The 12,730-nt window shown below is 36.1% G+C and overlaps 1 protein-coding gene across 1 annotated transcript in view; it reads right to left on the bottom strand.

Annotated features, from left to right (window-relative positions):
• Positions 1-215: 215 nt before the first annotated feature.
• Positions 216-12,730, bottom strand: part of LOC137243686 (protein suppressor of hairy wing-like) — a 107,369-nt gene continuing 94,854 nt past the window's right edge. Inside the window, exon 7 of the mRNA XM_067771650.1 lies at positions 216-2,132. Within this exon, the coding sequence (XP_067627751.1) occupies positions 498-2,132 (1,635 nt within the window). The 3' untranslated portion in view covers positions 216-497. The remainder of the gene's footprint in view (positions 2,133-12,730) is intronic.

Genomic DNA, 12,730 nt, shown 5'->3' with positions numbered 1-12,730 from the left:
GTGAAAAAGTAAGAAAAGAACCAAAATCGTGGCTACTGCCTAAAAAGGACCAAAATTGAAAAAAAGGGGACCAGCGGACCAAATGGGGTTGGAAGGGACCATTTTTGGTTCAAATGGACCAAAAGTGGCAACCGTGAATGGGTGAACGAGCCAACAGAGAGTATAAAAGCAGCGAAAGCTGAGTAGTCAGTAATCAGTTTGATTTAAACACGCAATTAGTTGTGAAGTATAAGTGTTATTGTTAAGTACATTAAAGTATTCTAATAAACACCATTTTGCATTACTAAATATTGGAGTTATTTATTCGACAATTTAGCGATTCGAACGTTTGCAGAAGGCTGGAAATAAGCGGAGTTTCACTAAATTCGTTACAATATTATTAAATTTAATATATTTTCTTCCAAATACTTTTGTATACATACATACATACTTATATCATATTACCGCTATGAATTTGGTAAATGCTCCGAAACTTGAAACAATCGTACTATCCGTACTTAATACAAACATTCAAAATCTTCCTCTTTCGTGATCAATGAAGTGTCGACTTTTTCCACCAGCTGAACGTCGTCCATGTGTAATGATTCGCTTGGAGATTGAATTGTAAAATTATCATTTGTGGTAATTATACTAAAAAACTTATCCAATGAGATTTCTTCTACATTTTCATAACTTTCAAATTTATTCATTTCCATTACGGAAAGTTGATTACGTGGCATGTGATCTTCTATATCGGTAACTAAGCAAATGTTTGATACGTTAACAGAATTTTCCAATTTCATGCCAGAACATTCTGTAATAGTATTAACTGCTGCTTCGGTTTCTTCGTCCTTACAACTCATCTCATTAAGAATTCTGAAAGGACGCCTCCCAAAATATGTTCGCGGCTTTTTAAATTTTGGCAGTTTTTTCTTTTTTTGCATCAATAGTATATCGTAATTGTGTGCTTGTTGAACATGCCTATGAATACTTTTATATTGCCGAAAACTTCTATCACAATTTGGACATTTGATGCGACGTAATTTTGTCACAGGATCTGTAATGTATTCATATTTGTTACTTTTACACTTTCTCTTATTGTTCTTACGTTTACGAAAGCGTAGCGATAGTTCTTCGACTGTACCAAATGTTGGTCTATGCAAGTTTTTTAAATGTTTGTGAAGTATAGATCGCCTTTTGTAGTCACGATTACAAATTTTGCAAATACCACCACCCAAATGTGCATATTGAACATGTTCCTTCCAAGATTTGCGATCTACACATTTTTCACCACACCATTCACAAATATATTCGTAAATACCTTTATGAGCATTCATATGAGCTTTGAAACTAACGGCACTCGCAAGTTTCATATCACAATATTCGCATTGATGTCCAAGAGCACTGTGAATGTTTTTATGTTTATCTTTTGAAGCTAAATCTTTGAAGCGTCCTCCACATTCCTCACAAGCGTATTTGCGATCGCCTTTTGGATGTATATCCAAATGTAGTTTGTATTCATTTGCACATTCAAAACTCTTATCGCATATATAACATTTGAACGTTAGTTCAGACTGTAGTGGTTTCTCAATAATTTGGTTTCCTTTTATTCTTTTTTCCTTAACAAGCCTCTCGTTTCTCTTCCTTAACGGCCGTTTTAGTAAATGCCTTTTTACGTGATTAAGCAAAATTTCGATACGACTAAAACGTTTGCAACATTTACTACAACTAAAAGGTAATTCACCTATACCATGTTTGCGATATTTGTGCGCTTGCAATTTTATGAGCTTAACATGGCAAGAATTGCACAAATCACATTTGAAAGTATGTCTAGTGTTACCTTTGCCAAATGGTAAAAATTCGGCACATTTTTCATAATATTCATGGAAAAAAGTATGTATTTTATTATTTCCACTAATATCCATTGCTGCTCTTATATTGTAAAACCAAGTTTTAATATTTTCTAATCGTTCATGTAACGAATTCATTGTCAGATTAAGTTCCCATTTAATTTTCATTATTTTTTTAAGACTTGTAAGATCTCTATCGTAGTTGTCATAATCTTTGTTTCGATCGCGCCATAAGCTTTGCAAACCCTTTAAATGGTCCAAAAAATCCATTACAATGGTATATGGTGTTTTTCCAAAACATATCTGTAAAAAATTAAGTTATTTTGATAAGAAATTTCGAGAGGATTTACTGATATTTGCATTTGCTACTTCAAGGAAGCTGGAGCAGCGCAAAATTTGCTCTGCTGCTACTCCGGCTCTGCACACGAACAGTGCATAAAGCAGAGCTGTAGCATAAAATAGTGTGCCGAATATTAGCATTTCGGCTCATCACTATGCTGCTGCTGCACAGTGTTCCGTGTAGAACAAGCTAGCTGGACAAAAAGAAAGTTTTTATTCCAAGAATATTGTAATGGAAAATGAAAGAAAACAACAAAATAACAGGATTTTTGCACACATTTTTTTTTTCGCTTATTATATCTTGAGTAATTGAAGTAAGTAAGCAGGAGTGGCCGTAATTTGCGTTGATTAATTTACAAAAATAGTGTTGAATATTACTTTTCATAATACTTTTAATTAAACACTTTTACATAATTTTTGTGATGGATTCTAAGCTCGAAGGTAAGTTGAATTTTTTAATAGTAATCTTTTCGCAATTAGAATATTTTTAATATATTTAAGATTCCGTTATTAGGAAGAAAAGGTACTTTTTACCTACATTTTTAATTTTATAAAGGGAAAAGTTATATGTACCCGCGTGTACCCGCGCCAAATGTTACATATGTTATAGTCCCAAATATTTTCTAATAGTCGAAAGAAAAAACCATCGCGAATTCTTTGCACATCTATTTTTAATTTTTTTTTTGTAGATTTAGTATTAACCATACCAAGAATGGAGTTTTTTTTGAAATTTGGTTGAAATATTCGAAAGAATCGAGAAATAAGGAGTTATTGAGTTGTATTTTACTTAAGGCTGATTTAAGAGAAGTAGCTGAGCATTCGTTAAGAAATTTAAGTCAACAAATTTCAAAATATTCGTCCAACATCGATGAGAAATGGAACAGCTCTGGAAGACATCGGGAGCGATTTTGTAATAAAAACTCTCGAGTGGCTTTCGGGAACAGATTTCAAGTTTACAATTACGATGGATTCAAGGTTGCCATCAGAGCAACCAGCTTCGTCTTCAGGTAACCCAGGACCCGGAAGACCACAGAAGGACTTTCTGCTTTCCAGTCAAAAAACCAAACGTCGTCGAGTGAACGACCTACCGCAATCCAGAAGTGCTGATGAGTTAGTTTATGCGGCAGAAGTATCAACACGCCTGGCAACAGGAATATTGCTAATATTATAAAAAGTTCACAAAAAACCACAAAAAAAACAACGACCAAGGTAACATGTGAGCAAGATGCAAGATGCTTGAGCAGTGTAGAAGCTTTGGCATAGTATGTAGACAGCAAGTCGACGACTCATGGGTACAAAACGACTCGGAAGTGGAGTATCAAGGCAGGCCATAAGGTTTATCCATCATTTTATACTTTAAGAAAAGCTAAGGGAGAATGCTACCCAAATGAGATTGATGTGGGTGAAACAAGTGCTGAAATTAAAGTTCAAGCCGTATTAGATAAAACTGTTGAACGTTTAATTTTAGCAAATCAAGAAGTTCTCGTTAGTTTGTTACCTACATCTCTGTCATTTACTTTAATCAGCAAGTGGGGTTGCGATGGAAGTTCTGGTCATAGTACATATAAGCAAAAATTCACATGCAGTGCTGACACTGATGAGTTTTTGTTTATATTTTCTTTCGTTCCTCTTCAGTTACAGGACGAAAAGGGTAACATTGTTTGGCAGAATCCTCGATCTTCTTCTACGATGTATTGTCGTCCAATTAAATTTATTTTCTCTAAGGAAACAAAAGATTTAATTGTTTCTGAAACGAACAAAGTTTTAGAGGAGGTAAATGCTTTGTTGTCAACAAATAACTTTCTCGAAGAATGCGAGGTTTCTGTAAATCACAACATGCTCCTAACAATGATTGACGGAAAAGTTTGCAATGCTTTGACTGAAACATCTTCCGCACAAAAGTGTTATATTTGTGGTGCCACTCCAATAGATATGAATGATGACACACTGGTTTTTATGCCTAACCGAGATAATCTTGGTTTTGGCTTGTCTGCTCTCCATGCCTGGATAAGATATTTTGAATGCTTGCTTCACACAAGTTATCGCCTCGAAGTAAAAAAATGGCAACTTGGGAATGAGGTAGATAAAGAGAGTATTAAGCAACGTTCCAACGAAATTCAGAATAAATTTAAAAGTGAACTTGGATTGATAGTAGATCAACCAAAACCAGGATTCGGTAATACCAATGATGGTAATACTGCTCGAAGGTTTTTCGAAAATTCTGAGGCTAGTACTGAGATTACGGGATTGGATGTAACGCTCATCAAAAGATTCGATACTCTCCTTCGCGCAATAGCATCTGGGTATAATATCCGAAGATTTGAGATATTTGCGAGTGAAACTAAAAAACTATACATTGATCTCTATCCGTGGTTTTATATGCCTGCTACAGTTCATAAAATCTTAGTGCATAGTACTGATATTATAAAATCAGAAATTTTGCCCATTGGCCAACTTTCTGAAGAAGCACAAGAAGCCCGTAACAAAGATTTGAGACGATTCAGGGATGATAACACACAAAAGCCGTCGCGTGTAGCCACGAATAGAGATCTTATGAATATGTTACTTATAACATCGGATCCCTTAGTTAACAGCTTAAGGGACATACCCAAGAAAAAATTTAAAAGCCTGAGCCTTACATTTACTGTCCTCCGATAATGTTCAGGAGTCAATAAATACCCCAGTTGTTTCAAGCTTTCACAGTAATGATGCTCATGGCTATTCCACAAGTGACTTATCGAATGACAGTGACGATAATGAATGGTAACATAATTATAAAAGAAAACTTACGCTATAACTTTTTCCTTGATCAGTAAGTAGTAAAGTAAAGTAAAAAGAAGTAAAATTTTAGAAAAAAAATAAGAAAAGAGGCACATATGACTAAAAAAATATTATACTTGTAATAAATGACTACATATGAAACTGAAACTATCAGAAAATAATTTTGTCCAGCTAGCTTGTTCTACACGAAACACTGTGTGCTGCTAATGCACAACAACAAATATTTGTACATGTAAACATCAAAGCTGACAGCGAAGAGAATATTTCACACATATATACGTAGCCAGCAGCTAAAAGCAAAAGTTGTTACTCACACATACAAACGCATATGGCTAGAAGAAAAACATAAACTACAGATATATATATATATGTAGCCAGCAGCTAAAAGCAAAAGTTGTTACTCACACATACAAACGCATATGGCTAGAAGAGAAACATAAACTACAGATATACATGTTAGGGTGGAGTGATACCCTATGGATTTTTATACTCAGTTGAGCAGAGCTCACAGAGTATATTAACTTTGATTGGATAACGGTTGGTTGTACAGGTATAAAGGAATCGAGATAAATATAGACTTCCATATATCAAAATCATCAGTATCGAAAAAAAATTCGATTGAGCCATGTCCGTCCGTCCGTCCGTCTGTCCGTTAACACGATAACTTGAGTAAATTTTGAGGTATCTTGATGAAATTTGGTATGTAGGTTCCTGCGCACTCATCTCAGATCGCTATTTAAAATGAACGATATCGGACAATAACCACGCCCACTTTTTCGATATCGAAAATTTCGAAAAATCGAAAAAGTGCGATAATTCATTACCAAATACGGATTAAGCGATGAAACTTGGTAGGTGAGTTGAACTTATGACGCAGAATAGAAAACTAGTAAAATTTTAAACAATGGGCGTGGCACCGCCCACTTTTAAAACAAGGTAATTTAGAAGTTTTGCAAGCTGTAATTTGGCAGTCGTTGAAGATATCATGATGAAATTTGGTAGGAACGTTACTCTTATTACTATATGTCTGCTTAATAAAAATTAGCAAAATCGGAGAACGACCACGCCCACTTTTTAAAATTTTTTTTTTTTAATTCCTTCCGCTCGGCCGTTAACACGATAACTTGAGCAAAAATCGATATATCTTTACTAAACTCAGTTCACGTACTTATCTGAACTCACTTTGTATTGGTGTAAAAAATGGCCGAAATCCGACTATGATCACGCCCACTTTTTCGATATCGAAAATTACGAAAAATGAAAAAAATGCCATAATTATATACCAAATACGAAAAAAGGGATGAAACATGGTAATTGTATTGGTCTATTGACGCAAAATATAACTTTAGAAAAAAACTTGGTAAAATAGGTGTGACACCTACCATATTAAGTAGAAGAAAATGAAAAAGTTTTGCAGGGCGAAATCAAAAGCTCTTGGAATTTTGGAAGGAATACTGTTCGTGGTATTACATATATAAATAAATTAGCGGTACCCGACAGATGATGTTCTGGATCACCCTGGTCCACATTTTGGTCGATATCTCGAAATAGCCTTCACATATACAACTAAGGGCCACTCCCTTTTAAAACCCTCATTAATACCTTTAATTTGATACCCATATCGTACAAACACATTCTAGAGTCACCCCTGGTCCACGTTTATGGCGATATCTCGAAAAGGCGTCCACATATAGAACTAAGCCCCACTCCTTTTTAAAATACTCATTAACACCTTTCATTTGATACCCATATCATACAAAAAAATTCTAGAGTCACCCCTGGCCCACCTTTATGGCGATATCTCGAAAAGGCATCCACCTATAGAACTAAGGCCCACTCCCTTTTAAAATACTCATTAACACCTTTCATTTGATACCCATATCGTACAAACAAATTCTAGAGTCACCCCTGGTCCACCTTTATGGCGATATCTTGAAAAGGCGTCCACCTATAGAACTAAGGCCCACGCCCTTTTAAAATACTCATTAACACCTTTCATTTGATACCCATATCGTACAAACAAATTCTAGAGTCACCCCTGGTCCACCTTTATGGCGATATCTCGAAAAGGCGTCCACCTATAGAACTAAGGCCCACGCCCTTTTAAAATACTCATTAACGCCTTTCATTTGATACCCATATTGTACAAACGCATTCTAGAGTCACCCCTGGTCCACGTTTATGGCGATATCCCGAAAAGGCGTCCACCCATAGAACTAAGGCCCACTCCCTTTTAAAACACTTATTAGCACCTTTCGTTTGATACCCATATTGTACAAACGTATTCTAGAGTCAACCCTGGTCCACTTTTATAACGATATTCCGAAAAGGCGTCCACCTATAGAATTAAGGCCCACCCCCTTTTAAAATACTCATTAACACCTTTCATTTGATACCCATATAGTACAAACAAATTCCAGAGTCACCCCTGGTCCACCTTTATGGCGATATCTCGAAACGGCGTCCACATATAGAACTAAGGCCCACGCCCTCTTAAAATACTCATTAACACCTTTCATTTGATACTCATATCGTACAAACAAATTCTAGGGTCACCCCTGGTCCATCTTTATGGCGATATCTCGAAAAGGCGTCCATCTATAGAACTTAGGCCCACGCCCTTTTAAAATACTCATTAATACCTTTCATTTGATACCCATATCGTACAAACAAATTCTAGAGTCAGGCCTGGTTCACCTTTATGGCGATATCCCTAAATGGCGTCCATCTATATAGGGTTTACCCTAGGTTCTTTTTACAACATGGCGATTTTCTCTTACTTTGTCTCCACAGCACTGAGTATGTAATGTTCGGTTACACCCGAACTTAGCCTTCCTTATTTGTTTTTTTTGTAATGGCCTAGCAATGAAAAGTTGTCTTTATAAGAGTTAACCAAAACCACCAAATATTATTTTCGTAGGATGGCGTTTTAAGGTGCCCCCAGCCCCCAAAAAGTTGAGCAAAATAATCGCGATTTTACAAAGCTCATAATTTACATATTTATTTTATTTCTTTTTTAATATACATAGCTTTTTTTTAACTTTAGTAAAATTACATATTATAACTAAAAACGACAAATTTTAAATGGTGTTTTACACTTTTTTGTTGATAATAGTATGTTTCTAATCAAGTGTATAAGTAAGAGTTTTACAGGCACATAGTACGCAATGAAAATCAGTAGGCTTTGAAATCAATGAGCACAATAACAACAAGCGAAAGTAAATCAATGACAAAAAAAACATTTTTTTTCTTTTTCAAAGTTTAGTTGCGTTGGGGCACCTCTAAACATACGATGAGTGAAATACAAATTTTCAACCTTATTTCTGGTCTACAAAGGCAAAAAAATAAATTCACTCCACCCTAATGCATGTATATAGCTAAATAACCAAGCATGAGACACAACTGTTCTAGAAGGTGAATGCTGGTGAAACGTCTAGACCTTAGAAGAAATGAACAAACGAGGTAACCAAGAGTATAAAAGCAGCGCAAGCTGAGGAATCAGTAATCAGTTTGATTTAAACACGCTATTAGTGAAGTATGGCGGCCGCCGTGGTGTGATGGTAGCGTGCTCCGCCATCCACACCGAAGATCCTGGGTTCAAGCCCCGGGTAAAGCAACATCGGAATTTTAGAAACAAGTTTTTTCAATTAGAAGAAAATTTGTCTAAGCGGGTCGCCCCTCGGCAGTGTTTGGCAAGCACTCCGAGCGTATTTCTGCAATGAAAAGCTCTCAGTGAAAACTCATCTGCCTTGCAGATGCCGTTCGGAGTCGGCATAAAACAAGTATGTCCCGTCCCGCCCATTTGTAGGAAAGAATAAAAGCTCGCAACGAAATGCTATTTGTATAAAGCGAGACCAAAAAAAAATATTACTCTAAAAAATATTTGCTCTATTAGGAATTGTAATGTAGAGCTTTTTCTTTTCTCTTGTTATAATCAGCGTGCTTTGCACACAGAGTATATTAACTTTGATTGGATAACGGTTGGTTGTACAGGTATAAAGGAATCGAGATAGATATGGACTTCTATATATCAAGATCATCAGTATCGAAAAACAAATTTTATTGAGCCATGTCCGTTAACACGATAACTTGAGTAAATATTGAGATATCTTCACCAAATTTGGTACACGAGTTTATCTGGACCCAAAATAGATTGGTATTGAAAATGAGCGAAATCGGATGATAACCACGCCCACTTTTTATATATATAACATTTTGGAAAACACAAAAAACCTGATTTTTTTAGTAAATAATACACCTAGAATGTTGAAATTTGACGTGCGGACTGATATAGAGACTCTTGATAAAAATTTTAAGAAAAATTTTAAAATGGGCGTGGCACCGCCCACTTGTGATAAAATCAATTTTACAAATATTATTAATCATAAATCAAAAATCGTTAAACCTATCGTAACAAAATTCGGCAGAGGGATTGCCTTTAATATAAGGAATGCTTTGAAGAAAAATTAACGAAATCGGTTAAGGACCACGTCCACTTTTATATAAAAGATTTTTAAAAGGGTCGTGGACCAATAAAATTAGCTATATCTTTGCAAAAATATGCAATGGTATTTCATTTCCCAGGTGGATTTATAACAATAAATAGGAAAAACTTTAAATTTTAAAAAGTGGGCGTGGCACCGCCCCTTTTATGACTAAGCAATTTTCTATGTTTCGGGAGCCACAATTCAAAGAAAAATAAACGGATCGTAATAAAATTGGGTACACAGATTTTCCCTATAACAGAAAATATTTCTAGAAAAAATGGACAAGATCGGTTAAAGACCACGCCCACTTTTTTATAAAAGATTTTTAAAAGGGTCGTAAACTAGAATAATAAAACTTGATAAGTGAATCAAAACTATTTTTTGCTAAGTTATAGCTTATTATTCTTTTCAAAATATTTTATATAAAAGTGGGCGTGGTATTTAACCGATCTAGTCCATTTTTTCTAGAAATATTTCCTGCTATAGGGAAAATTTGTACCCAATTTTTTACGATCCGTTGATTTTTCTTCGAGTTAGAGCTCCCGAAACATAGAAAATTGCTTAGTCATTAAAGGGGCGTTGCCACGCCCATTTTTTTTAATTTGAAGTTTTCCTATTTATTGTTATAAATCCACTTGGGAAATGAAATACTATTGATATAAACCTCTTTTTTGCAAAGATATAGCTTATTGTATTCGTCCACGACCCTTTTAAAAATCCTTTATATAAAAGTGGGTGTGGTCCTTCACCGATTTCGTTAATTTTTCTTCAAAGCATTTTTTTAGCAAAGGAAACCTCTCTGCCGAATTTTGTTACGATAGGTTTAACCATTTTTGATTTATGATTAATAATATTATTTATTATAATATTAATAGATTTTATCACAAGTGGGCGGTGCCACGCCCATTTTAAAATTTTTTTTCAAATTTGTATCAAGAGTCTCAATATCAGTCCACACGTCAACATTCTAGGTGTATTATTTACTAAATAATCAGGTTTTTTGTGTTTTCCAAAATGTTATATATATAAAAAGTGGGCGTGGTTATCATCCGATTTCGCTCATTTTCAATACCAATCTATTCTGGGTCCAGATAAGCTCTCAATATTTACTCAAGTTATCGTGTTAACGGACGGGCGGACATGGCTCAAACAAATTTTTTTCGATACTGATTATTTTGATATATGGAAGTCTATATCTATCTCGATTCCTTTACACCGGTACAACCAACCGTTATCCAATCAAACTTAATATACTCTGTGTGCAAAGCACACTGAGTATACAAATCCAGAGTAATATAGTATTTTTAATCTATATTCAGGGCGAGTATGTAAAATTCGTTCGGTTTAAATAATTTCGGTTTGACAGGTTATTAAAGAATCTACACTGTGCATAACAAAGGGAATTTGTAAGCTTTGGAGAAATTGTATCAAAAGAAATTCGGTGACACCAAAGGGTGTCAAACAACACGCTAGTATTGGAAATAACCTCTCCGATCCGTTCGAGACCAAACGACGTTTCGAACAAAGCGACTCTCTTCGTGCGAATTTTGTTGGAGAGCAGCCCGAGCAGCGGAACTTACTTACACAATTGGCGCTTAACCGCTTCGCTGTGCTAACCAATTGGTAACACCAAGGGAATTTAAGCCGCTTTCCACCTGATTCCTCCAATGAAGTGGGATCGCCCTTTTGCTCTGCTTCCGTAGGCGAGTTGCGATAAAAATACTTTCCTAGCCATAGCATCATCTATCATTCGGACTGCATGGCCTACCCAGCGTGGTCGCTGAGTTTTAGTTCGCTGTATTATGCTGATATCTGCGTACAGCTCATCATTAAATCTTCTTTGGAACTCGCCGTCGCGTAGAGGTCCGTAAATCTTTCGAAGAACTTTTCTCTCGAACATCCCAAAGCCGCCTCATCTGATGTTGTCATTATCCATTCTTCTGCACCATATAGCAGGACGGGTACGATAAGTGATTTGTAGAGCATGATTTTCGTTTGACGAGGGACGGTTTTAATTTTCAGGTGTCCACTCAGTCCAAGTAGCATTTATTGGCAAGAATGATTCTTCTCTGGCTTTCAAGGCTGATCTTATTGCTTGTGTTAATGCTAGTATCCAAATCAACCAAGTCGTTTAATATTTCGAAATTATGGCTGCCAATAGTGGCGTGTTTGTCAAGGCGCAAACGTTCAGACTTTTTGATTGATGACAGCTGGTATGTCGTTTTGCCCTTCACCATCAAAACTATCTTCTCCCCTTCTTTTCTAGTTTGGAGTGAGCAGAACTTACGGCGCCCGCGTTAATATTGTGACGAATATTCACATGACTAAGTGATACTAGCATCCCTAATCCGATACTAAGCAGCCACTTGTATGTACGTAAACAAATCAATCATCATTTACACATGTACATACAAGGCAACAGAGAGATACTCACCATCAGCCGAAGTAGTACTCACATATACACACGCATATGGCTATGGGAGAGTCTATAAACTACAAATATACATGTACATATATGGCTGGTAACCAAGCATGAAGTTCGCGAAGTTACTAGACCTTAGGAGTAATGGGTAAACGAGGCAACCGAGTATAAAAGCAGCGAAAGCTGAGTCGTAAGCAATCAGTTTGATTTAAGCACGCTATTGGTTGTGAAGTATAAGTGTTATTGTGAAGTACCCTCAAAGTAGTCTAATATAGACCATTTTGCATTATTGAATATTGGAGTTATTTATTCAACAATTTAGCGATTCTAACGTTAGCAGAAGGTGTAAAAAGCGGAATTTCCCGAAATTCGTTACAATATCAAACGTCGCACACTTTTATAGAATTTTGATCCAGAGCTGCTAAATGCTGCAGCTTGTATTATTCTCTCCAGCATCAAATTAAATAAATCGTACGATAGGGGGTCGCCCTGTCTGACACCTCGTTTAGTTTCGATCGGCTTGGAGGGGCCCTTGCCAATTCTGACTGAGGTGATGATGTTGTTCAATGTAATTTTGCATAGCTGTATAATTCAAATTCAGACATAGCGGCATATAAGCAGCTCCCTTTCGTGCTGTCGAAGGCGGCTTTAAAATTTAAAATCGACCGAAGGGGTGATGTCTGTAAATTCTTTCTTCTCGGGGTTTTTCCAAGATTTGGCGCATAATGAAAATTTGGTCGATATTAGATTTGCCAGGTCTGAAGCCGCACTGATAAGGTCCAGTCAGCAGCGAAACTAAACCGCTCTACCATATATGGCAAACGTAAGCTCTGCCTTCTATGAATTTGATAAAGGGGCAGTGAAGTGGGTCT

This window comes from Eurosta solidaginis, chromosome 3 (assembly GCF_040869045.1).
Source record: "Eurosta solidaginis isolate ZX-2024a chromosome 3, ASM4086904v1, whole genome shotgun sequence".
NCBI lineage: Eukaryota > Metazoa > Arthropoda > Insecta > Diptera > Tephritidae > Eurosta > Eurosta solidaginis.
This window is presented reverse-complemented; position numbering and strand designations above follow the sequence as displayed.